General features: G+C 40.5%; 1 protein-coding gene across 1 annotated transcript; it reads right to left on the bottom strand.

Moving 5' to 3' along the window:
- Positions 1-22: 22 nt before the first annotated feature.
- Positions 23-27,486, bottom strand: Decr1 (2,4-dienoyl-CoA reductase 1). The gene is made up of 10 exons (XM_006983271.4): positions 27,329-27,486; positions 15,410-15,612; positions 10,481-10,538; positions 10,268-10,354; positions 9,142-9,289; positions 4,241-4,340; positions 2,547-2,619; positions 851-997; positions 374-436; positions 23-278 (listed from the first exon to the last, which is right to left on the bottom strand). The coding sequence occupies exons 1-10, from the start codon at positions 27,395-27,397 to the stop codon at positions 219-221; spliced, it is 1,008 nt and encodes a 335-aa protein (XP_006983333.1). The 5' UTR covers positions 27,398-27,486; the 3' UTR covers positions 23-218.

Here is a 27,486-nt window from a genome sequence, read left to right as displayed (position 1 = left end):
CTGGCACGTTGTATGCACTCAATGACCATCTAACCATTTATTAGGGCTGAGGTGCAGCTCAGAGGTAGCACCCTAGCATACCAGACACCTCGGGTTTGATCCCTGGAAATACAGACATCATCAAAGCAAACATTTATTAACCCTGAAAAATGAGCAGAAGAGCACGTCCATCAGCGTCGTCTCTAGTCCCTCTTGTCCCCGATGAAGACGAAACCGTCTTAGGAGCCTTTTGTCTTCCTGATGAGTCCTTCCAACATGTCCCACTCCTCCTTGGTGATCTGACGGAGGGAAACGATGTCAGTTTAACTGGGTCTACACACAATTTAAAGCCCCGTCTCCTGGCTTGTAGTAGTGTATGAACCAAATGCATTACCTTCTTTAGAGAGTTGAATTCACCTGACAGAAATACTTCCTCTCCACCATCAAATCTGATGACCTGGAAAAGACACCACAAACCTTTTCACTCCTTTTGAAAAGTCTCTCAACCATCATCCACCTTCATCGCCTAAATAAATGCAGTCTCCTTGGTAGCTTCAGTCAAAGCTCAAATTTCAAAGGATAAATCTGAGGTATAATCTAAATTTATTTGTTCTAGTTAGAATGCTCCTTCCAACAAAATCCTACCCAATTTAAAGATCATCTTTAAACAGTGTCTACTAAGACAACTTGAACTTAATAAAATTAATCTGTCAAGGAATAGATGTTTAAGATGAATAATGTATAAATATTTTATGTGATTTATAGCTAATTAAATGTTTTAAGTCATATTTATATTTAGCATTATTAGGACTGATTCCAAAATGGGGCTCCCCACCCCTTCAGAAAGCTGAAGGCACACAGCAGTGCTTACCGCCCCATTAATCCAAGAGGCATAATCGCTGCAAAGAAAAGTGGCGAGATTTGCAAGTTCCTCCATAGTCCCCAGCCGACCACAGGGAATTCTTTCAATCATTTCTTTCTCAAATCTTCCCGTTGGGTCCAAACGGCTAAAGGCACCCTTAACAATGAAAAAAGAAAAATTAAGTTAGTATGTGTGTTCGTGTGTGTGTGTGTGTGTGTGTATGTGTGTGTGTGTGTTCGTGTGTGTATAGATGTATTTAATTTCTTGATTTTACATAAAATACAACTTGTACTATAGCATGCTGTTCACACCTTAGATGCCTTAGATGTTGTAAAAAGAATGTCACCAAATTCTTTCACAATCACTGCCAGCCAAAACAGGTCATTTTACCTAAATATACCCTTTAAGAGAAAAAAATATCTATCAAGAATGCTGTTATCTTAGTTTTTTCCATTTCTCCTATCTCAGCAAGTCATTATAAAAATCAAATGAACAAACAATACACCCAAAAGAACTCTGAGATTACATTGTATGGTGGAGAGAGTGTGATTGTTATTTCATTTAGTAAATTCAGAAAAGTAATTCAATGAAATGTTCAAGAGAACTTACTTTCTTCTCTTTTCCTCAAAAGTAAAAATAGAAAAGTTAAAACAAGGGCTCTTAACTCCAACTCCATCTGAAAGAGGAGACGGTAGTTGCATTGGCGAACCTCTGTTTTGTGTCTGATGTGTGGAACATGGCAAGGAGAGCTCAAAGTCCACAGACTCATAAAACATGATGGTTCCTTCTCTTTTAGATCTTTGAGTCTAGGTGAGAGAGCTCAGCCTGAAGGTGCCCAGGGAGCCCACAGTTCTCCCAAGCAGATAAAAAGCAGCAAAGACTAAAAGTACCAGCTAGTGCAACCCTTGTTTCAGCATACCTTACTAGGAAAGTACTGGGCTCCAGCTGCCTTCTTCTCTTTAACATGAGATACCTATTACTTGGGTACAACCCATACCCCCACTTCCCCACTACAAGCGTCCCTTCTTGGGAAGCACTCTGGCACAAATGCTCTCACATCTTTCCCAATACTATTGTATACAGTGGGCATTCAAAAAATTCAATGCAGGGGGGGCGGGGGGGGGGGGGGGGGCTGAAGAGATGGCTCAGCAGTTAAGCGCACTTGTTGCTCCTACAGAGGACCAGGTTCAATTCTCAGCACATGTATGGTGGTTCCCAACCATCCCTACCTACAGTTCCAGGGAATTTAGTGCCCTCTTCTGACCTCTGTGGCACCAAGCATACACATAGTTCACAGATGAGACAAAATCTCACACATAAAACAAAACTGAATAAATCTAAAAAATTTTTTTAAAAGGCAAATAAATACATGAAGCAAATGACTTCATGGAGTCACTGGAGTGCAGAGAAGACACTTCTGTGACTACAGTTCTTCTGCGACAGTACACAGCAGATGCCACTTGAACTGCATGCTTCGGTTTGCAGTTAGTTTTCCATGAGTTTTATTGTGTGTGTGTGTGTGTGTGTGTGTGTGTGTGTGTGTGTGTGTGTGTGTATAGTCACTCCAGTTTTACTCACTCTTTTCCTACAAGAGCTTCAGATCCAGGCACCCCTGGAAAGTCCCCCACACAGCAGTCAGAATGCAACCACTACTGTTTGATTCTCTAATCATGCACAGTGTTATAATATGTCAAACAGAACTCACTTTGGTTTTTATAGGCCCCGGTTGAATTATATTGAATCGCATTCCATATCTACCCCATTCAGCTGCAAGAGATCTAAAAATCAAAGGAGATAAAAATACTAAATTGCATTCCATATTTACCCCATTCAGCTGCAAGACTCCTATAAATTAAAGTAAACAAAGAACATTGTAAAATTTTGTTCTGTGTGTTCAAGCATGACCACCCAGGGTTCACTGCACATTCACTGATTGCCAGGAAACACACACAAACAGGTAAGTCTGTTACAAATAGGCAGGTAACTGAGGCACAGAAAGACTAAACCATTTTCTTGAGGTCATGCTGCCCATCCACCAAACTCTGGGAATCTAGGCCATGGCTACATCTTTACCTCCTCTACTACACAACTTAACAGTTACATTTTAGTGTCCTTAGTCACTACACCTAACATCTACAGTTTACAACAAGAAATGTAATATGCCAGGCATAGTGACACGTGCCTTTAATCCTAGCACTCAGGAGACACAGGTAGGTGCATTTCTATGAGTTCAAAGCCAGCTGGGTTTACATGAGAGCTTTGGGTTCATCCCCACCACTGCCTGCAGCCCCAGCTTACATTTACAAAGGCCATTACATTTTCTTATAACCTATGCACTGAATAACAATGTCTGCGGGTAGCATCTCAAGTTTACCAGCTGAGCAAGACATGGGTTACACAGCTTTAAATCATTAACACAGCCTTGTTTAACTAGGATATACCATATTGTTAAAATGAACTGCAAAGGAAATAAGACTCAAACAAAATCTTGAATGTCTTAAACCAAAATAGCATTCTAAGAGAGAACATGGAACCTTGTAGCAGCCAGTTTAGAAATGCACAGTCTATTTTTCAACATGATCATATTTTATAGATAGCACTGGCATGTTTCTTGTGTGTGTGTGTATATATTTGTATATATATGTACTTAACATAGTTGCAAAAGGAGACTTAAGTTACCTTACAAGATACAAATAATGCAAATAAGGAAGGTAAGACAGAAAGGAGGAAGAGGGAAGGGCCAGAGCAGACCAGGACGCATAATGGTGCCAAAGGGAAGCTAAGAGCAATGTATTAAGGTGTTTTATCCAGCCAGGCAGTGGCGGCACACACCTTTACTCCCAGCACTCAGGAGGCAGGTGGATCACTGTGAGTTTGAGGCCAGCCTGGTTTATAGAATGAGTTCCAAAACAGGCAGCTGCATAAAGAAACCCAGTTTCAACACCCCTCTCCTCAAAGTGTTTTATATAATGGCAAATTTGCATCCTATTATCATGACTCTGTGAAATGGTAAGCCAAGTCAGTCATGGAGTTTGTAGTGCCCGTGAGAAACAGCATCCTAATTGCTCAGAAATGGAACTGATTTTAGTACAAAACTCAGGAAAACATTCTCTCCTGAGAGGTTTATAAAAGGAAATTTTTTTGTAACATAATAATGACCTTAAGACACTGTAACTTTACAACAGATAAAATTCAGTGAGCTTCATAAAACTATAGGGTACCTATGAAGATAGTTTGAGAGCATCAGTCAAAGTCCAGGTCAGTGAAACCAGTCCTGTGGCATGGGAACATGTGATCAAACATAGTCTGCTCCAAATCAGTCTTTTTTTACCTTTCTCTGAACGGAGACCAGAGAACTTTATCTATTTTCAGCAACACAGTTAACACAGTAATGCTCACTTATTCATGGCTTCCACGCCTGATTTGGCTGAAGAACTTGGCATTACGAAGCCTGATCCACTCTCAGCATAGATGGTAGTGATGGCAAGAAATGCAGCTCCTGGGGAGTGAACGGGGACGTTATCAAGAATGCAGCCACATCAGTTCCTATCAAAGAAACATGGTTGACAAAAACGGGGCCCTGTGCAGAAAGGAGTCACAAAAGCCAGAGGGCTTCTTCTTGGTTTTGAGTTACAAACCCTTATCACTGAAATCTAAGAAAAGTGTGACGCCTTGCTCCCAGTCTCACTGTCTTGGGATGGCCAGTCTGCACTCCCCTGTACCTGGCATGTCAATACAAAGACCTAAATTTAAGAAACTCATCGCCCCCCCACCCCTGTAGCCAAGCACTACTTCAATATGAAGAAATAAGAATTAAAATAAAATTATCAAGGACTTCTGCCTCTAGCCAAGGTGAACATAACCATCATAAAAACTATACAAGAGACATGATATTGATTCTGTCATTGTCAGATACCTTATGGCAGGTAGAGAAGGACTGTCATCCCAAGATGATAAGCCTAACATCATCCTAGGACTTTGGAGTGAGAAGCAACTCTGAGAACAGGAACAGGGCTCAATGACTTTTCATGGGGTCTCCCTGAGCGTGCACTGATGCCCCATTATGCTCCTGAGGGTAAACATCCATGGAATCTGGCAAAGGGCAGATGCCAGTGCAGCTGTGAGCTGAACAGTGTCTGTAGACCTCACAGAGGGCTGGGAGACAAGGGGGTGATCAGCAACTTAATGAACATTCGAGACTTTCTGTAGCCAGTTCAGAAAAATCGTACCTAAGGCTAAGTTAGCCTCAAAGGAAAAGCTACTATAGCCACCCAAATAAACCTTAAAGATGAGTTGTAAAATGATCATGTACTCAGAGTAACTACTTCCTAAAGTAAGGCTCAACACATTCAAAGGAAAACTCAAAACTTACACAGAGTTAGAAACGTGAGGAAAAGCAATTAATAGAAGGAGTACAAAGAGGACCAGAAGATACAGTTAGCATATAAGAACCTTTATAACAGTATTATAAACTTGATATAAGATTCAAAACAAAACATGATTAAGGAGTTCAAAGACAGCTAAATACGGGCCTCTGGGGAAAGGAGCCTGTTGCCAAGTCTGATGACTAGAGTTCAACCCTGGAACCCACACGGTGAAAAGAGAGAGAGAAGCTCATTCTGAAAGCTGCCCTCTGACCTCATATACTCACTGTAGAATACGTGTACACACACACACACACACACACACACACACACACACACACACACGTACAAATATGTGCATACTCAAACACAAAAAAAATACATGAAATTCTAAAAATAATTGAAAATAGAAAATAGAAAAAAAATCTATGGCAAAAAAAAATGTAATATCTGAAATTTCAAAATTAAATTAATGAGCTTAGCTGTAGAAATCCTCAGTGAAGACAAGACAATAAAAACTATCCAATACAAAGGTCACAGGGGAAATAGTTAAAAATAAACAAAAGACCAGACTGCCAAGTGGCTATGGGACATTCTAGCATGATATATGTGTAATTGGAGTTCTAAAGGGAAGAACTATAGACTGAAAAAAATCAAATTTGGTAAAAACTATAAGGTATAGTTCCTAGGCAGTAAACAAATGCCAAGAGGGATAAACAGAAGGCAGGAACTATAAAGGAAACAATAAACCACTAGGAGAGGGCAAATAAGGTCACACAGGTCACTACCGCACCAACCCTCATCAGGGACCACACAGAGGACAGGGACACCTTGAACATTCTGAATCAAAAATCTTGTCAATTTTAAATTCCATAAGCAACAAAAAATGTCCTTCAACTGATGGTGCCGTCTTCTGACACACCAATGAAGAGAGAATTCACAGCCCCTAATCTGAATCAGAATGAATTTAAAGACAGCCTTGAGGCTAAATAAAATTAATACTAGACAGAAATCCAGATAGTCTAAAGAATTACATATCAGAAATGGTACGTGTGTAGGTAAGAAAGCATGTTTTCTTGTTTCTTTATTTCTTAAATTGACTGTATAAAGTTAGAGTGAAAAGTGACACTATACACTTAAGTAGCACCTGCATCTGGGACATAGAGTCTCAGTAAGTTGAATGAATTAAAAGTTTGAAGAGTATTCTCGATTGTGAGAAAACAGATTTTCTACTTCTTACAGAGATATAACACTAGATTTGAAAAACTGTAAGGTTAATATTATAAAAAAAATAAAATATACTTCTATGTTTTACAAAACATTTTAATTAGCCTGTATTTGTAAGTGGGGTGCAGTGGTACACACCTGTAATCCCCACACTTTCAAGGCTGAGCAAGAGCTGAGGGACAGCCTGGGCTACATAAAAAGACACTGTCTGAAAACAACGGAAAGAAAGGAGGAGGAAGTTAAACTTGAGGGACCACAAGAAAGTATTCTGAAGTACACCTCCATAAGGTCTTCTCCACACCAGGTTTCTTTCTGTCTACATATTTGAGAAGAGATGGGGTGGAGGACAGTGCTGGGGTCCCTTTGAGGATATGTGAGTAAGCATGGTTAGGTTAGCCATTCTCACAACTCCTACATCTCAAACTCCTCCTTCTAGATCTCTGAAAACAGATTTGCCTCCAAAATCTCCTTGTGGGACAAACAAAGAGTGTGGAGATTTAGCGGTCCCAGTACAGGACAGGGACAGGCAATGCCAGGTGCATTTTTCTTTTTATTCATAGCTGTTAACTTTGCATCACCACCAGCTGTGCCTCTAACTCTAGCTAGGCTGCCCTTGACCTTCAGCTGTTGCCCTTGACCCTCAGCCACCTGCCGTGCCCTCCCCTGACCTTAGGAAGCAACAGTGCACTTGAAAGCACTCGGGTGCCTTCATCTTCATTAGATGACTACTCATGACGTGCCTAGATTGACTTCCTAGGTGTTGGGTTGCCTCCATAGTTTTGATGAGGGATTACATGCATTGCTTTACTGAACCAACATCCAGGCTTACCCTAATTAGTATGTTTCAGAGATCATGAGCACTTGAGAGCCTCAACTGCTAATCCAGTACCAGGTTAGACCCACAGTACCCAGCTTCTCCAGCCCAGAACACAAACTATCAGGACACAGCCTCAACTGACAGGAAGAATAGAAATGGGCTTCCATCTTTTCAAAGTCTTACCTAATACATTTATAATGAAGCCCATAGAATTTTAATCCAGTGTGATGAATAAAAATAGACTGAAGTCTGTGTTAAAATAAAAGACAATAATGAAAAGTGAGTCAGTCAGAAAACTAAGGATCCCGAAGATGAGCAAGGGAAGAAATAAGAGCTCATAAAGCAGAGGAAGAAAGTGATCATGGAGCCAGAAAGAAACAGAGAACCAAAAATGAAGAACTACATAAGGAGCTGAGAGTAAGAAAGACAGAGAGACAGGGTCAGAAAGTAGAGAGAAAAGAAACACACGGAGCTGAGACAGATAAAGGTTACAAAAAGCAAGAGCAGGCACACAGAGTCGGTCTACAACCCCATCTCCCTTCCCAAGTCTCTCTATCTGTCTAATTTAAATTAGTAAATAAAATAACAATGTCACAAAAGTCCTGATCCAAATCACATCTACTTTGCTACAGTGGAAATGGGTAAAGAGGATTGTGCTGAGTGCTGGGAAAGGACAGAAATTGCTAGCATCTTTTAAAAAGCTGTGCCTTTCTATAATCCTGTTCACTCTTCCATGTCTTTATCATCCCTGCGCAAGCCAGTTTGTGAATTAGCCAAACTGGGGAGAAGAAATTGAACCAGAGAGGGGACAAAGGTCAGATATAACATCCTCCTCTCCTCACACCAGCCCCTGAGAGTCCTGGGCATTGTTCATGTGTTCTACCTACTCCAAGAAAATACACCAAGCTTCAAGTCCTGACCCCAAAGTATTCAGGGGCACAATCTTGTACATCTCTGCTTCAGAGGGCACATCATCAAAGGTCTGGTACATAAAGTCGTGGTGAGAATCTAGTAAGCAAAGCACCCTGTCTAGTGCTAGCAATTCTTCCCGCCCCCCATGTTTATGTTTGTTTAAGTATACCTACAGGCATTACACATTTTCTATTTATATAGACATAAATTTTAATAAAGAAGTTGATTCACAGTTATGACAAAAATGTTCTAGTAACATCCAATCTCAATCTCTCCGGTGTTTGCAGTCTCAAAGATGGCACCTTCATCTAAACTATTCACCCAGCTAAAAACCATCTTCTTTTAAGTTGTGTTGCTATCAGCTGTGAGACTTCCCCTGCCTTACCACCCATACCATCTCTCCATATGCCAAAAAGAAAAACATCAACCTTCCCAGCCCCACAATGTGGCCAGTGAGATTTTACATTAGATCACCATTCTTCACACGGTAACTTTGATGAACAGCTAACTGCCTATTTCACCTTTGGGGACTTTCCCAGTTACATATCTATCAAGCCACATCCCCACAACTGTTTCCTGCCTCCTCTCTCCCCTTCTCGATCCACACCGAATTCTCGATTGCTCTCTAAACACATCTGCCCTTCCCTTCCAGCTGGCCTCTATCCAGGGATGTTCCTGATTCCTCGTCCTCTTTCTTTACTCATACATTTTTTAAAACAAATCTCAATTGCATCTTATTTCTGAATCTAATCACTGGCCACAGGAAGAAGCAGTCATTTCCGTCTCTGAGTTTCCAAAGCCCTTGAAAGCTGTGTTTACTATGACTTACACCACAACCTCTGGCAAGCATGGGTCTTTACACCTGCGAGATGTACGAGTGCAGACGGTCTTGCTTACATCTTCAAGTGTGCCAGGGCTTAGCCCAGACTCGGCTGAGAAAGCGCCCAATAAACCCAGGAGGAATGAATGAATAAACATACCTTTCTGTGCTTTAATTAGCTGCTTTCCAACTTCCAGAGTCACATAGGCTGTGCCATTGAGAACTATGTCAGTAATGGTCTTCCAAGCATTAGGAGACAGTCTTTCACTGGGAGAAATGAAATTCCCTGCTGCGTTGTTTATCACTACCTAAAATAAATAAGGCAAGGGATCTGAACATCCCAGTGAGCTACAAAGCAATACCATGAGATTCACTTGGTTTTCATGTTTCTTGAATCTGTAAAAACCACTTATAATTTCCCAATCCTAGAATTCCAAGTCCTGTCTTTAAATTAGCATGGACTTTAGAGACAACAAATGTAGGTAAGGGTACTGTAACTACACTTTACTTCAACCATCATAAGACACCTTTTAGCCAGCTGTGTTGGCTCAAAGGCAGCATTAGGAAGGCTGAGACAAAAAGACAGAAAGAACTAAAAGCCTGGGGGTACACAGGAAGTTCAGGCCAGCTTGGGCTACATGGAGAGGAAATCCTTATCCCAACCTCCACCCACATACACAAATCACCAAAATGAAGCCTTTGAAGTTCTGCTGCCCTTTAATTTTAAGAAGTGACCGTCTTCACTGGTGGCCGTTGCCTCACTCCCAGTGAAGGCTCTGCTGGGCTCTGCAGTAGCTTCAGGATTACAGGCCTGTCTGAAACAGCTGTTAGCGGAGAAAAGTGTTCCCTTTGAGACTATTGGAGGAAGCAGCTTTTCTCTAATAAATGAGCCAAGCAATAGCAAAGTACTCATTACCTCTCAGGTCTAGAAAGCAGAAGTGTGGAATTTCTGATGATTTCCCTGGTTTGTGCCGTTCTCCTCCATTGAGAAATGCTGATAGTCATTAGGAAAAGCAACCCAGTCAATCATTTAAACTAGCTACCGTATGCTCGTTATTGTATAATCTCATCAAACAAGGTGAAATCAAGTTTGTTCTACAATTATGAATATGTTTTTAAAGTATTCCTGTGGGGTAATGGGAGCGCAGTCCACCTAGTCTTTTCTCTGCTTTAAGCAGAGCTGGCATTTCCCCACCCTGGCTCTCTATCACACCAGCAGCTCCTTCCCTGTGTGTCCAGGGGATGTCCTCAGGGGCTTTGGAAGGCTTCAGCCCTGTTACACTTACATCAGGATGCCCTGCAACCTTGATCAGCTCCTGCACGGTGTTATACACCATATCAGGATCCCGTACATCACACCGAATTGCATGAACCTGCAAAAACGATAGAGAAGAAGAAAGAACTCAGGCATTTCCAGGCTTCCTAACCCCAAACTACAAATAAACTATATAAACATTATAATCCCCACAGCAGATTTAAAGAGCTGCTTTTCAATATACCTTATTTCCAGTTTTAGAAGAAATCTCTTCCGCAGTAGCTTTCAAAACATCAATATTCCTAGAAATAAACACAGATAGCTTCTCATGAGTTCTAAAATGTTCTCATATTATGTTTTTCTTTTTAATTTCCTAAGCTAAAGAACACAGAAAACTGACAATTTAAAGAAAAGCATTTCTGTTGAAGTATGAAATTTATACTTACAGGAAAATCAAGTTGATTTCATTTTTTTAAGTTAAATTGAAATAATTTTCATATATCTGAAACTAATTCACAGATTTAATCACTTTTATACGAGTAGCTTTAGCATTATCTATATATCAAATTATTTGGAGGGTTTTGCTTTGTTTTGTTTTGGAAACAGAAACTCAATTAGTTAATATTGGTCTTCAACTCTCTAGGCATTAGACAGTGCCCTTGAATTCCTCATCCTCCTGCCTCTACCTCCCATGTGCTAGAATTAAAGTATGTTCAGCCACACCTGATTCACTTAATTTAAATTTGAATTGTTTCCTCAATTAGAATCATTATATTCATTCTTCAACCAAAGAAATATATTGCTGTTATAATCCCCAGGGATTTCAGATTAAATTTATGAGTTTGAATCACCCTGAGTTCAATCTTACATCCTTGAAAGAAACACCAAAAAAACCAACCATGAATGTGAACTGTATAGCATCAAAGTAAAAATAGCATTTTAAAACTCTTAAAAACATTGCATTGAGAACATAATAAATGTTCCAGCCAATTTGCATTTATAATGACATACTGACTGTCACTGAGGTGACAGCTTGAGCCAAGTTTGTAACAAGGCTCTGGAGAACCAGATTTCACAGTAAGATGGTGTGCCAGGCTTTTCCTTTGGGGCCACCAACCAGCTCTCAAATCATGACATGGAGACTTATTATTTATGAATGCTCAGCCTTAGCTTAGGCTTATTTCTTGCTAGCTCTTATATAACCTGTTTCTCTTCATCTATGTTTTGTCTCAGCGCTTTTTACCTTTCCTTCTTTCTGCATGTCTTACTTTGCTGCTGTCTCCATGGCAGGCTGGCTGGCGGCTGGCTGGCTTCTGACCCAGGGCATGTCCCTCTCTTTCTCCCTCATTCTCTTCTCCTTCTCCTCTCTAGAGCCTAGTTTTTTTCCTCCTACTTATTCTCCCTGCCTGCCAACCCTGCCTATCCTTTCTCTGCCTATCCACTGGCTCTTTATTAGACCAATCAGGTACCTTAGGAAGGAAAGATGAAACAGCAACACATCTTTACATAATTAAACAAATGTAGCATAAACAAATCTAACACACCTTCACATACTTAAAGTAATATTCCACAACTTAAACAAATATAACACATCTTTGCCTAGTTAAACAAATACCCCATATTTCCCTCTTTTGTCTAAATAAAAAAAAAGAGTTTTAACTTTAACATAGTAAAATCACATACAGTAAGAACAGTTATCAAGTAATAATTACGTTTACAATAACCAGTTCATTTGTATTAGGCAAATTCAGAGAAATACTTTTAATTATTTATCCTATCTTGGTGAATCCAAATTTACCTTCTATCGTAACTAAGGAAAACTATAACTATAACTATCTCATCTTCAACTCCATCAAAGACCCCAGAAAGATATAATATTATTTGAGTAGGCAGAAAGTACAGTGCAAACCACTTCCAAAATGACAGAGACATCCGGCTGCCTGGACAGTCACCCAAAGTTCCTCTGCAATGTTGGGACATCCATCTTCAACCTATAGGCCTAGGATATCTGGCAGACTTTTTTATGAAGCAGGAATTCTGAAGGACTATCCTGACTAGTCTTGGCAAAGTTCAACAGTCACTTTCCTGTATGTCCTGCAGAATGTCTGGCAGACTTTTCTATGAAGTGGGAATTTTGAAGGACTGTCCTGCCTTATCTTGGCAAAATTCAACAGTCTTTTTACAGCATACTGTCAGCAGTAAAGGCAAGAGCAGTTTCTTGCTCAGGTGGCTAACTTTGCCAGAATGCAAGCAAACTCCATATGGAGGTTCTTTAATTCCCATCATCCTTTTATGAAATAGATTGATGCTGCCAGGAGCAGATGTGTCTCACTGTCATGAACTTAGGTTATTAAACATCTTAAATGCCATATTCTATAGGTCTTTGAAGTGTTTGAAGACCATCTATCTATCTAAATATATCTGATTAACCTTGGAAACATACCTAATATGACTACAAGTTTGATTATTACATATAACTAACTACTAACCTGCATTTCTTAATTATACATTTTATTTATAAATGAGCTCTATAAGCACAATAACCCAAACAAGAGTCAAAACATACATACAGTATAACAAAAATAACTTTAAATTTGTATCAATATACCAAAAAACATACCAATGTAAAATATTTGAGGCTAATAGTTGTCTTTTTGTCCCATATTCCTATATTCCCCCTAAATGATGACAATCATCCATAACACATCAAATAACCAAAAACCATCCACCCTACTTCTTGGGGCATTGTGTTCTCTGGACTACTTGCTGTTGTCTATGGACAAAAGCATCTTTAGGGAACCTAAGAAAATTGAGATAATGGTCAAGTCCTGGGAAAATTAGTCATAACATTTGTTGTCCAATCTCTGTACAGCAGGAAAGTGCAAGGCTTATCTGCAATCCTGTCGAAAATAGTCTCAGCCAGCATCTTTGAAGCTATTCTGAATGCAGAACTCTGAGGAAACTGTAACAGAGGCACTCTGAGAGGCTGGATCACCTGGGCCACCCATTTTCATTGGTATCTGGTCCCCTTACTCTGAAAACACACAGACTTTCAAATGTAATATACATATCTATAGTAATAAAAGTATGGACTGTGCATTGTACACACAGTGCCAGGCAAAGATGACTTTTTGTTTTATGTTTTAGCAGGTAAAATATACATTACCTATCTTGTAGTTTTTTTTTTTTCCTAGTTTTAATTCTGTATGTCTGTAGCCAGGATTTTCAGGGGATCTCCCCTGATGAAACCTCATCTCTATTAACCTTGGAGGAATCCACAGCCTTTTGTTTCCTGTGGAAACAAAAGCATAACGACTTCCCCAGTGCAATATATTTTCTGACTTCCATTTTAAATTAAGGCATTCTGAAAGTGTCCAGGCTGGTTTAATTCAGCAGTCCCTGTTACAATCCTACATCTCTCAGCAGCTGTTGTTCACTCATCAGCATTCAAAAAATTCAAAGTCAATACATCACCATGCAGGATCTAGATTCCCTGTGTATTTCCCATCTCTATGTGGCTTATCCCTTTTTTTTCATATATTACTTTACTCTTTCTTTAAAGACTATTATTTTTAAACTATTTTTTTCTATGACTGTATATACCCTTTTTCTTTTCTTTCTTTAGTTATGTACATTTTTAAACAAATTGGAACCTGTTTAGAGGGTTTTTTCCATCTGGACTGGCTTTACAAAGTGCCTACAGCTGCTCACTTGCAACATTTTCTGACACCTGAGCCAAACTTTAAATTGCTAAGTGGGAGGGGGTAGCCCTGCCCTCTCCTCTGTCCATGAGAGACGAGGCTTACACCCCATGAGCCTGGCCAAGAGCTTTGTTCAAGTAGGAACTTCATTCAATTCACCCCAGCTCTGGGATGCTTGTGCCTACTGCGACAGGTGTCCCTACCCAGCATGCTGTTTCCACTCAATGTGCCCGCTTTTTTCCAGCTATCTCAGGCTCTATGTGGAAATTTGGTTCCCATGTTGGAATGCCAAATGTACCAGCCTTTTTTTTTTTTTTTTTTTTTTTGCGGGGGGTGGGGGGGGTGGCACCAAAAAGCTCCCAAATCGTGACATGGAGACTTATTATTAGTTATGAATGCTCAGCTTTAGCTTAGGCTAGTTTCTTGCTAGCTCTTATAACTTAACTATTTCTCTTTATCTACATTTTGCCTCGGGGGTTTTTAACCTTCCTTCCTTCCTTCCTTCCTTCCTTTCTTTCTTCCTTCCTTTGTTTCTTTTTTTCCTTCCTTCCTTCCTTCCTTCTTTCTTCCTTCCTTCCTTCCTTTCTTTCTTTTTTCTTTCTTTCTGTCTGTCTTTCTTTCGTTCGTTCTTTCTATATGTCTTACTTTCCCACTTTCTCAGTAGATAGCTGGCTGGCAGCTACCTGGCTTCTGGACCCAGGTGTGTCTCTCTCTTTCTTCCTCATTCTCTCCTTCTTTTTCTCTGGAGCACAGATTTCTCCTCCTACTTACTCTCTCTGCCCACCAGCCCCACCTATCCTTTCTCTGCCTAGCTACTGCCCATTCAGCTCTTTATTAGACCAATCAGGTGCCCTAGGCAGGCAGGTTGAAACAGCAACACATCTTGACATAATTTAACAAATGCAGGATAAACAAATGTAACACATCTTTATATCATTCACAAGGCACCATAAACAAATGTAACACACCTTCACATAGTTAAAGTAATATTCTGCAACTTAAACATTTAAACAAACCCATCTTTGCTAGTTAACTAAATATTCTATAACAAGATGATATATCTACCTAAGAACTTCTGCCTGTGTGGCTCTACATCCATCACAATATGTATGTTGAAATTCTTGTCCACCTTAAAGCAACCCTAAGGGTTGAATCCATTATTCTGTCATGGCATTCATTATCAATGGAATTAGTAAGAAGGATAAGGAGCCCAACAGAAATCAAAACTATCTCCGTGTAGTCCTTTAGAACTCCACCTTCATATTCAGAAAATGAAAACTGCAAACACCAGCAGTTTCATGAAATTCCTTACGATTTTTACAACTCAAATTACAACTGAATTTTTCCAAGGTCATTTATTTAATCAATCTACAGAATGTTTTCTATAAGATGCAATCAAATGGCCCTGGAACACTCTGTTTTTAATACTGTGGCACAGTTAGTTTCTTCACAGACTCTCAAGTGACACTTACCTGCTGGCTATCACACACTGGGCACCCAGGCTGGACAGGAAAGTCGTCATTGCCTTGCCAAGGCCAGTACCTCCTCCAGTGATGAAAGCCACTTTTCCTTGAAAAGTATTAGGTGGTAGCATAGGCTTTAAAAGGGGCAGGAAGAATTTAGACTGCGGAGCATCGATGCTTTGATGCAGTGTTTTTGTTCCACAACTGAAAAACTAAGAGAAAAAAAATGAGTTGAGACTGGTACACCTGTATATTTACAAAAGAGATAAAATCTTTTAATTGTCCATCATTATTGAATTTAAGCACTTTTTCTGAATAATTAAACATATTAAGTGAATATAATTACTAAATACTATAATGAGGGCTCCAGGGCTTAGACAACACAGGAAAGAAATTCCTCCATAGTCATATGCAAGTTCTTAAACTTCTTTTTGTCTCCGTTTCTTCATTCATAAAATGAGACCAACAAAAGCACCATCAGGGGACATTGTAAGGACTTCACTAGTTGTTGTAAGTAAAATAAATGCAGTGGTACTTAGAGAAAGGAAGTAGTACACAGCACATAGCACTCTGGTATAAATGGTGGCATTATTATTTGCAGATGTTATGTTTACACTCAAGTATAAAAAGTAATACAGCTAGCCAGGCAGAGGTGGCACATACCTTTAACCCCAGCACTTGGAATAAAAAGGCAGGCAGGCAGAACTCTGAGTTCACAGTCAGCCTGGTCTACAGAGTAAGTTGCAGGACAGCCAGGGCTACACAGAGAAACCCTGTCTTGGGGGGGGAAGAAAAGGAACCAGGTGAGTAGCACACACCTGTAATCGTGGCCATTCAGGAGGCTGAGGTAGGAGGATCACAAGTTCAAAGACAGCCCATTAACAAAAGGAAAAGAAAAATGTAGATGAAAACCACATTCTGTCTTTGAATTACTGAAGACAATCATTTTAAAATTCTTATTCCTGATATATTTAAAGTGAAGGGTAAATAACGCAAATTAACTTAAAACATATTTCTTTTGCTTAGTTTTTTTATTTCACAGTTTAAAAATCAATTACTTGTGAAAATCCCTGCTATTCTCACACATTTTAATTATAATAACAAACTTTAAGTGTGGAGCAAAACACACAGTAAAGGGCTAGAGAAATGGCCTGGCCTCTCTTCCAGAGGACCTTACAGTGGTACTTAGAGAAAGGAAGTAGTACACAGCACATAGCACTCTGGTATAAATGGTGGCATTATTATTTGCAGATGTTATGTTTACACTCAAGTATAAAAAGTAATACAGCTAGCCAGGTTCAATTCCTAGCACCTACATGGCAACTCATACTGTCTATAACTCCAATTCCATGGCTTCTGACACCCTCACACAGACATACATACAGGCGAAACATCAATGAACATAAAATAAAAATAAATTAAAAACATATACACACACAATAAAACCAACATTCATTTAGTGGTTACTATGGGCTACAATTAGATAACAAACCATGTAATCACCATAGACTTGAAATAGGTATGATTTTTACCCCATTTTCTAGCAGAAGTTCAAGGAGGTTATGAACATTGAAAGTTGCAGGACCAAATTCAAATATAGGCTGGCAAACTCTGGAGCCTGCTCTTACAATACCCTGGCACACTGCCTTTGGCTTTCCTCTAAGTTTCTCTTAAGTTTCATTAATACACCAGGGAGAGATGTGACATTTCTCCATCAGGTAGGTCATGCTGGCAAGATCAAAATTCTAGATCTGTCGTTGCCTGTTAGAGTTTTTCTGTATGCTACATAGCTGTAAATAATTAGATTGTAAGCAAACCAAAATAAGGCTGACCAGCTGAATTTATATAAGATAGCATTTACGGTGTGATGTTAAGTCAATTTATATAATATATATATATATATATATGTATATATGTGCATTATTTTCTTAATTACAAATAATAATCAATGTTCAGGTGTGGGGATGTACCTCAGTAGGCAGAGTACTGCCTAGCATTTGTAAAATCCTGGATTCAATACCCAGAACTATACAGAAAATGAGGTGTGGTAATACATACTTGTAATCAGAGTACCACAGAGGTGGATGCTTAAAGATAAAAGTTCAGGGTCATCTTCAAATACATAGCAAGTCTGAGGCCACCTGGTCTCCATAAAAACACACTTAGGACAACGACAAGAAGGAAACAACCGTAAATAGTGAACTATGTGCCACCTGCCCATGCCACCTGTGGACAACAGCTACAGACTACACCTGCCCATGCCACATGTAGACAACAGCTACAGTTTAAATTCTGTTGTCATGTTCATTTTGCAGATTAGGAAATTGAAACTCTAAAAGGACAAATAATCTACTTTTAAAAATAATAGCAAGGGAGCTGGAGAGATTACTCAGTGTTAAGTGCACTTGCTGCACTTCCAAAGGACCTGAGTTCAGTTCCAGCACCCAGCATCATTCAGCTCATAACCACCTGTAACCCCAGCTCCAGGCAATCTTCTCCTGGCCTCGTGAGCATACCTAACATGGCATACACTCACACAATTACATAAATAAAATTTCTAAAAATAGTAAGTCTATAATAAATAAAATAATAGTAAGAAGTAAAGACAGCTTAAATCCTATGTGTCTGGCTTCAGAGACTCACTGTACTTGGTTATTATCACTAAGCGATGGGTTTATGGACAACTTCTTTTCTTTCCCAAAATCTGCTGAGCAAGTATGATCTTCTTTCATAATCAGGAAAAATCATCACAAAGGTTAAATTTTACAAATCTGGTTATGTCTCATCCTAATTGTATCATCATATTGACAATGCTGTTCTCCCCACCACCACCACAATATCCTTTTGCTACAACCCAACAATCCAAGCAGCCTACAATCATCTCTTTCTTTAGAAATGGCAGATTTGCTTAAGACTTCCACCCACCTCCACAAGGACTCCATTAGGATGATGAATCAGGAAATTTGCGCAAGTGGGCTGGTAAATTTGTCACTATCTGGGAATGATGAAAAAATGTACTGAAATGTTCAAAAGGCTCTGCCATGAATTTTTATTTATTTGGGGTTAATTTGTGCAGGAAATTTGAAGCTTTCTGAAGGATAATTAATCATTTAAATAAAAGCATTTAAAATATATTTAAAAGCATTTTATCAGCCTTCTAACTGGCAAAGGGAGTATACAAAGATAAAACTATTATATTTGATAATAGCAATCCTACTGTGTTAATGAAGTATCATTTCATGTCTTAGTAAGTTCATGTGATCTGATTGATAATAATCTTATGAATTCCTTTCTTCACACTGAAAAGGGAAACTACTTACTCGCTATTTTGAATGACACCATCCTCTAATAACTGGCAGCACATGTGTGAGCATGAAATCAGCCATCTCTTTGCCTAATCACAAGTTATCTACTAAGACTCACAAAATGACTAGATCTCACAGAACCATGGTGTGATCATGCCTCTTTTTACAAGGCAAAATCCTGAATAACTCAAAACTGCATCTGGCCACTTCCTCCTGAATTATGAAAAGTGAATGCAACATAAATGGGCCTTGAATGATCTTCAAATCTTGCATTGTGATTTTTTTTTTCTACATGGAGCTTATTTATAAATGAGGTTTGTTTTCTTTAGTTAGAAATAATACCTTTCTCATCACCAATGGTTTCCTTGTAGATCTTTGATGTCCTGAACTTTCCAAAACTTCCTAAAGTCTTCATATTTTGGAAATGCCTACTTATTACATGCTGAGCTCTAAATCTGCCTTAGGAAGACCAATTCTCACCCCCTCCCACTTCCATACTCAGCAGCACCTCATATCATACCCAGCATGTACATCAAGGGTGATCAAATTTATCCTCAAAACGGCAATTCTGAGAAAGTATTGTCTTTGTCCTTTCCTTAAGGGATTAAAAAACATAGATGAGATTCATTTCTAAATTACTTACTGATTTTTGCTAGCCTAAAGTAAGCTATTCAAAGACAAGCATTAAGGAGCAAGAGGCGTAGTTCAGTGGTAGAGCATTTGCCTAGCATGTACAAGACCCTGGGTTCTATTGCCAGCACTGAAAACAAATTACATCCTTATTAAAATTCTATTTCACTTTTTACAGAAGTTGATGAGACTATCCTAAAATTAATATGGAACTGCAACAGGCTTGAAATAGCCAAAGCCATTCACAAAGCATGGACCTATTACCCACTGAAAGAAGGACACAACGAACATGCTGAAGGTGAACACTGCCACAGATAGTTTGTCCAAATGCTCGGCAATGTCTGCTAAATACCAACAATGTTAAGGTTAACTAAAATATGCATGCATTGGTAATCTTAGGCCAAATGTGTATTATGAAGCTAGCACCAAGTCTTGAAACTTTGAGTCAAGATTAAGATGCTGGGAGACTTCGCATAAAACTCACAAGTCATACAAAGTACATGAGTCAGTACAACCCTAAGCCATGCCCACCTGAGGTAAGTTTTGCATCTGCCCAGCCTCCAGTCATACAAGCTAAGTGTGGCCCTTTCATTGAGAGGCCTTCTTCATTTACAGAGCCTTCAGGGCCCTGAGACATTTGAGTGATGACCCCTTGTCTAAACAAAACCCAAGCATCAATACGAAAGAAAGTGGGACAAGTTTGGGATTTTTGTAGATCACATTGTTGGTGTTGTTTTGCTTTTTGCACCACAAACAAGCTCCTGGCAGTCCATGTAAAATAAATATCTTTTTTAAAAAAATAGTACTTAAACATGCTAGATTTTTTTTAAAGAAAAGTCAGTTTCAAATCTGTAAAATTCATTAAACAATAAATTTTCACAGGGAAGTTGTGAGGCTGAACAGATCAATATCTAATAAAGAATGGCTCAGCTATTCCATCACCAACGTAAGGACTGTTGATCAGGCCTCCACAATCAAACCGCATACTTTAAAAGCATGGATACATCCAGAACCAAAAAGACAAAACCACACACTTCAATTTTTCTCTCTCTCTCTCCTCTCTCCATCTGTGTGTGTGAATTTGAGAGGCAGGGTGCAAAGGCACGTGCCAGAGATCAACCATGAATACCACTCCTCAGTGGCTGACCACTGTGTTCTTTGGAACAGGGTCCATCATTGATCTGAAAATTGCTATTTGGGCTAGACTGGCTGACCAGCATGTCCCAGGAGTCCCCCCACCTCCACCTTCCCAGGATTGTGTGTACTACCTGACCCAGTTTTATATGGGTTCTGAGGACTGTACTTGGGTCTTCGAAGCTACCCACCTAGTGTGGTCTCAGCTTGCTTTTCTAAAGCTACTTGATACCAGTTCTGACAGTAAAATCTATAGCTACTATTGCTGCAGCATTCCTAAAGCTTGCCAAGAACTTTCACCTCCTCACCTTTGCTCTATTTTTCTCCATAGACAAAACCACTCTTTTTCAACTTGGCAGAAGCACCAGTCAAAATTAGGTGAAAGTCACCATTTCCCCTCCGATTGGTGCCTACTTCTCTGGAGATCAATTTGGCAACACTGATCAAAATGTCACATGTAATAATACCCTTAGATCAAGTTACAAGCCTTAAGGAGCAAGAGGTGTAGTTCAGTGGTAGAGCATTTACCTAGCATAAACAAGGCCCTGAGTTCTATTGCCAGCATTGAAAGCAAATTGCATCCTTACTAAAATTCTATTTCACTTTTTACAAAATTGATGAGACTATCCTAAAATTAATATGGAACTGCAACAGGCTTGAAATAGCCAAAGCCATTCACAAAGCATGGACCTATTACCCACTGAAAGAAGGACACAACGAACATGCTGAAGGTGAACACTGCCACAGATAGTTTGTCCAAATGCTCGGCAATGTCTGCTGAATACCAACAATGTGAAGCATTATGCGTTAAAAGAAAGATGCAAAGAAAGTGATGCATAATCTCCACCATGTGCTTTGTCAGAAGAGGCTATCTTCCTATGTGTTGACACAATTGCAAAAGCTTCTGGAACAACCCACAAGAATCTACACATTGTAGTAAACTATCAGAAAAAGACTAATGAGATAGACACAGGATAATACTGCTTGAGTATTCCACATTCATTAGACGGTATTTCATTGAAATATCCAACACGAAAGTGTGTGCAAGTACATAATACAGGAAGGTCTGAGATGGAAACAATACTAAGAAAAGCAACACAGAAACAGTTCATAAAGACACCACCTTATCTGAAGTACTCTGCCTTTAACACTTGGCTGTGAGTTCCAGGGTAGACAATGAACTCCTTCAATGGTTCTTTCAGGGAGACAGGCTGGGGCTGAGGGTCTGTTGATTTGTGGCAGGTGAATATTTTTAGATAAAATTTATTCTGACTCAGATTCACACAAAAGTGGGAGTTTGTGAAGACTGTTCTTTAACTGTCATGTAACATCAGTTTGGTAAAAACTGGCCAACCATATATTTCAAAGGATGTGAAAATGTGTACCTATATACTTCCAAAGCACTCCCCGTATTGCCTGCATATAATAAGTCTTCCATTGCTTCTTGCAATTTTTGTCTGGTTGCTAGAATGTGCTTGTCTATGCCAGCTACATGCCCTTTTTAGTGTCCAGACACTGCCTTTTCAGTATAGCACCTACAGTTCTTAGCAGGAGGGACAGCTCTTCTATACTTTCCAATGCAGAAAGCAAGGTTCTTAGAGAGTAAGAATTGCCCCCAGCTCCCTGAATGCCAACCATGACCCTAAAAACTTAAAGAACTAAATTGTCCAAACTCTGTGACCCACCCCCTGCTCTTCACCTACTAGCTGAAGTGCACTCTGTAACTGTGTGTGCCACCTGAGCATCCCTACCCACCTACAACTTACAACAGAGTACTGCACAGAGTGCTGTGTGCCACCTGAGCATCCCTATCCAGCTATAACTTACAATAGAGCATTGCACAGAGTGCTGTGCACCACCTGAGCATCCCTACCCACCTACAACTTACAACAGAGTACTGCACAGAGTGCTGTGTACCACCTGAGCATCCCTACCCACCTACAACTTGCAATAGGGCATTGCACAGAGTGCTGTGCACCACCTGAGCATCCCTACCCACCTACAACTTACAACAGAGCACTGCACAGAGTGCTGTGCACCACCTGAGCATCCCTACCCACCTACAACTTACAACAGAGCACTGCACAGAGAGCTGGAACGCTGAGCTCCTGGGGAGCTCAGATCTTGTTGCCACAGCAACAACGAGCCTGGATAGAAAAGAAAATGCATTGCTGGACTCCAAGCTCCAAAGGATAGGCTGAATCATGAAGTTGCCAGGAGCAAGGCAGAAATTTCATTTCTGAGTAATGACACATCTCATAGAATGAACCAAAGTCCTTGAAAAAGTCATTACTCTGTGCTACGGGGTGTACCTTCCACCGTTATTACAGCTCTTATCTATTTGTAGTTAGATGCAGACCAAGATGTTTCCCAGTGCTGCATAATAAAGGGAGATGAAACAGACGAATTAGGGAATGGTTGGAGGTGTTCCACTGGTCTTCATTCCTGTCTGCCCTTGAGACATCTCTTCTTGACTCTCTATTACATTAGCCAAGAGTAACATGACTCTCATCATTGAACCAACTATCAGAATCCCTGTTCTTACAGAAGATTTGTTTGGATTATAGAATTTGCTTATGTGGAAAATTATTAGACAGAAAACAGACGTTATGGTAAAGTTCATCCACTTATTTTTAGCAAGTTTTTAATTGGACATCTACTCTGCCCCAAACACTATTCTAGGCAATGACAATGTGGCCGTAAACAAAGAAATAAAGATACACTATTCTATCTTTGGTGAGATTAGGTTTTGGGCAATGGGATAAACAAACTAAGAGAAATATACAGTATATTAAACCTTGGTGCATGTTACAGGATGGCATAGAATGGAGGTAGGCCATTGCTACAGGAGGAAGTAGGACTGGAGACATGGCTCAGCAGTAAAGATTCTACTGCTCTTCAAAGGCCTGGGTTTGGTTCCCAGCACCTGAGTGGTGACTGAAACCATCTGTAACTCCAGTCATAGGTAAACTGATGGCCTCTTCTGGCCTCTGCAGGCACCAAGAATGCATCTGGGGCAGAGACATACATGAAGCCAAAACATTCATACACATGAAATAAGGATAAATAAATATTTTTGAAATTAATAAATAAAAGTAAAACAGTGATACTTTGGGGTTATCTTCTTCTTCCAAATGGAAGAAAGAGACAGCATTTCTTCTGAAGCTCTCCAACATCAAGGACACCAAGCAAACATGAACTGGATTTTACCATGATGTCCTTAGACCAAGATCAGGAACCTCATATACTTCTTTCCATGTCCTAAGACACAAACTGTACTACATCAAATTATTTCAACTTGCAGAAATGGGTAATGACCCTTTCCTTGTTATTCTTAAATACATGTTATTCTTCAAAATGGAACTACCTTTTTTATATTAATTTATGTGTGTATGTGTTTAAATGTACAAATATATACAGGTGCTGTGGTGATTTGAATAAGAATGGTCCCTATGGGCTCATATATTTAAATGCTTAGTCATCAGGGAATGGAACTACTTGAGAAGGATTAGGAGGTGTGACCTTGTTGGAGGGAGTATATCACTGGTAGGTGGACTCTCAGGTTTCAAAAGCCCATGCCAAGCCCAGTGTCTGTCTGTCTGCCTGTCTCTCTGTCTCTGTCTCTGTCTCTCTCTCTCTCTGGCTGTCCTGATGTAGAACTCTCAGCTACCTCTTCAGCACCATGTCTGCCATGCATGCCGCCATGCTTTCTGCCATGATAATGATGGACTAACCTCTTAAACTGTAAGCAAGCCCCCACTTAAATGCTTTCTTTCATAACAATTGCCTTGGTCATGGTGTCTCTTCACAGCAATGAACAGTAACTGAGACAGGTGCCCACTAAAGACAGAAGTGGGTGTCAGATCCCCTGGTTATGACTACACAATGTGAGTGCTGGGAAAACACACTTCACTTCTCCGAAAAAGCAGCAAGCACTCTGAACCCCTGAGCTGTCTCTCCAGCCCTAGGTTGGGATTCCTTCTTGGGCCCTCCTCCTCCAGACAGCCTTGTCTGCCTCTGCATACACAATTTTGTTCATCTGTGCATTATAATGCACTGTGTTTTCAGTCTGTCCAGCTGGTAGTAACCTTTTTCACACACTTTTAGTGTGAACCATGGTGATAAATTTTCCAACTCCACAACATGGTGTGCACAGTTACACGCTTCTTACACGCTTCTTCCATGTTTACTCTGTGTCAGGTCCTGGTTGGGGAAAATCAGTGAGCTAACCAGATATGACAGAATTACAGATGGGATAACAGAATTTTAAGTAGGATAAAGAAAAACCTTGTTTTTTACAGAATTGTTACTCTGTACCTTATTTAACTATATGAATTGCTTAAATTAATACTGACCAAGAATCACTTTTATAAAAATAATAAAGTGATTACTTGAGATAAAAACTAAAGGTCATGCAGTGAGCACCAACGGGCCAGAGTCTATAGGTGCAAGCAAGTTCTACACCTTCACTAAGGAATTTAACCTTACAAGACACACGGCACTGCCTTCTTCTAATTCTTTGTCACACCTACTTTCCTTGCACTAGATGTATGTCAAAGCCTAATCGTGAGATACCAACCATCGCTCCAGAAACATAAGTGAATCTATTTCCACACTGATTGCAGGCTCGCCTTTTCAACCAGGGAGTCTCTCTAAAGAAAGCCCAACAATTACATTTCATGATAAACAACTGATTAAATTAAATGTTTTCTCAGGAGAATGAAACAAAAACTAAGATCAAAGTCCTTTTTTTTTTTTTTTAATCTCAAGGACAGCACTTGACCAAGCAGGAGTCTTAGTTATTTACTGGATTGAACTGAGGCGTACGTAGGTCAAGATTCGATCTAAAATGGCATTCACAGATGGTGCTTATGACAATTAGAACATTTCTGACATGGAAAGTTTTAACTATAATAGCTTATGTTTAACGTTAAAAAACACCATGTTTCTTGCCAGCTCGTCATTCCTTCCCCCAGGATTCAAACTCCACTCTAGCCTCCATGTCCCAAGCAGACAGGCACCTCTATTACCTCAGAACTTTTTTTTTTTTTTCTTTCTTGAGACAGGTTTTCTCTACATAGTCCTGCAATTCACTGTGTAGACCAGGCTGTTCTCAGACTCACAGAGATCCACCTGCCTCTGCCTCCCACATGCTGGGATGAAAGGTATGCACCACCACACCTTAACATTTTTCTTAAGCAAATGATTTTCAAAGCGTCAGATTGCAATCGTTTTGAATTCATTTTTCCTTCTCAAAGTACATCATCCAGTGGTATCAGAAGACTGGGATTCTGGTCTGTGACTCCGGGGCTGCAATCCTAACAGCATCGCTAGGTCAGAGATGTGGCCAGTACAAAAAGGACAAGTTCTCGGGAAAGAAACACAGTGGTTTTGTCTGTCTTTACAATGCTGTGTTACCTTTAAAGACAAACAGTAGCAATACAACACTAGCAGGGAGCAGACCACTTACGGGGGAGGGGGGCTCTGACTTGAGGAAATCAGCACACCCAATCTCCCCTTCACGTCTGGAGCCCTTTCCAGCCGTGTCTGACTCCTATTCTCCCTCCTGGGCTTCTCTGCACCCCGGGGACTCCTGTCCTTTCCTACCTCGCTGCCCTACAGTACCCTGTTCTTTCACACCACCCCATATTTTTCTAATGTGAACACTACAGGGCCAGTCTATCAAACGTGAAGGGGGTGTGTGGACAGCAATTGGTGGACTGACTTTTCTATCTGGATAGGGAAATTCTGCTTTTTAGCTTAAGATTTTTAACCTCGTTAGGGGCAAGGACTGCCTTGAAATAGTGCTTTTTTTTTTTTTCCTTCCTCTTCCTTTTCCTCCCTAGTTTCTTCACTTGCATATTTTATTTCCATGGTAGACTTGGTGGGAAAATGTTGAAAAGCAAAACAAAATAAGCCTGAGGGAAACAAAAATGGATTCCACCATGAGAAGCACCTCTAGAAAGTGAATCTAGCCATGGTTTAGGTTTTGATTTTTTTTTTTTTCAAATTACTTTATTACACTGTGCTTGTTTATTTGGGGGAGAAAGGCCTAAGCCTGCCTGACAAGAGTTGGATCCTGGGACCCAGCGGTAAAAAGTGAGAGCCAACTTCCACAAGACTTTTCCTTTCTTTGAATTTCATGTACATCTGCTTTGTGAAAATTCATTATACAAAATGAAGTCATTCCGGTCACATCCCAAAAAAACAAGGCACTGTGTGTGGGGTGGGGGGCTTGAGAACGCTGCTCAGGGGAGAATTCCTCGGCCACGGAACCAGCCTGCTAACCCACCCTTTCCTACCCACAGAACTGACAGCAGGCAGGCAGGCTAGCTTTGACTAAGAGCTTGCCAGTGCTAAAAGTAGGTAAAAGGTCAATGGACCTCTTCCAAATTAATCTGAGTTCCCAATCTAACACTGGACAAACCAGAGTTCACCCAGCTTACTTATGTCCCATTCCCTGCATATTTACAAACGAAAGTTCCTTTATCGGAGGTTTATACCTCTCCCCCGCCCCCTCTTATTTCCCTTCGTCCTGGGACCCCTGAGCCTCTCTCCTTTCCCCTCACTGCGTCCCTGGAGCCCCCTCCTCTCTCCTCACATCTCCTCCAAGTCCTGGAACCTTGTCGCCTCACACTTCTCCTTGCCTGGCATCTCTCACCTCCCTGCACCCCAAGGCCCTGGGCCTGGTTCACCTGCCGGCGTCCCGGGATCCCTGGCCTTCCCCCTCCCTGCCCCGGAGCACCCTTGTTCTTTCACGTCTCCCGGCTCCCGGGAACCCCGGTCTTCCCACTTCCTCGGCCCGGGACCCCTGGCCTGCGGAAGCCAGCCTGGCCCTCACCACCCCGCGCTGCCTTACCCTCAGAGGACCCGGATCGAGGGGCAGGCGGGACACCCGAGCAAAGAACGCGCGGCCCTGCAGCGCCATGTCTCCAGCCAAAGTGCTGGTAATGCCAGGGCCCGCCCCGGCCGGAAGTCTCCGATCGGGGCGGGGACCCGGCTGCGACCCAGAGCCGT

The sequence above is a fragment of the Peromyscus maniculatus genome, chromosome 2 (genome assembly GCF_049852395.1).
Source record: "Peromyscus maniculatus bairdii isolate BWxNUB_F1_BW_parent chromosome 2, HU_Pman_BW_mat_3.1, whole genome shotgun sequence".
Taxonomy (NCBI): Eukaryota; Metazoa; Chordata; class Mammalia; order Rodentia; family Cricetidae; genus Peromyscus; species Peromyscus maniculatus.
This window is presented reverse-complemented; position numbering and strand designations above follow the sequence as displayed.

Coding starts and splice junctions, on each gene's coding strand:
- Decr1 (XM_006983271.4), bottom strand. CDS start 27,397: ATGGCGCTGCAGGGCCGCGCGTTCTTTGCTCGGGTGTCCCGCCTGCCC. Junction 10,539..15,409: donor CAGTGTGTGATAGCCAGCAG/GTAAGTGTCACT, acceptor GTTTATTTCTAG/GAATATTGATGTTTTGAAAG. Junction 9,290..10,267: donor AGGTTGCAGGGCATCCTGAT/GTAAGTGTAACA, acceptor TATTTATTTTAG/GTAGTGATAAACAACGCAGC.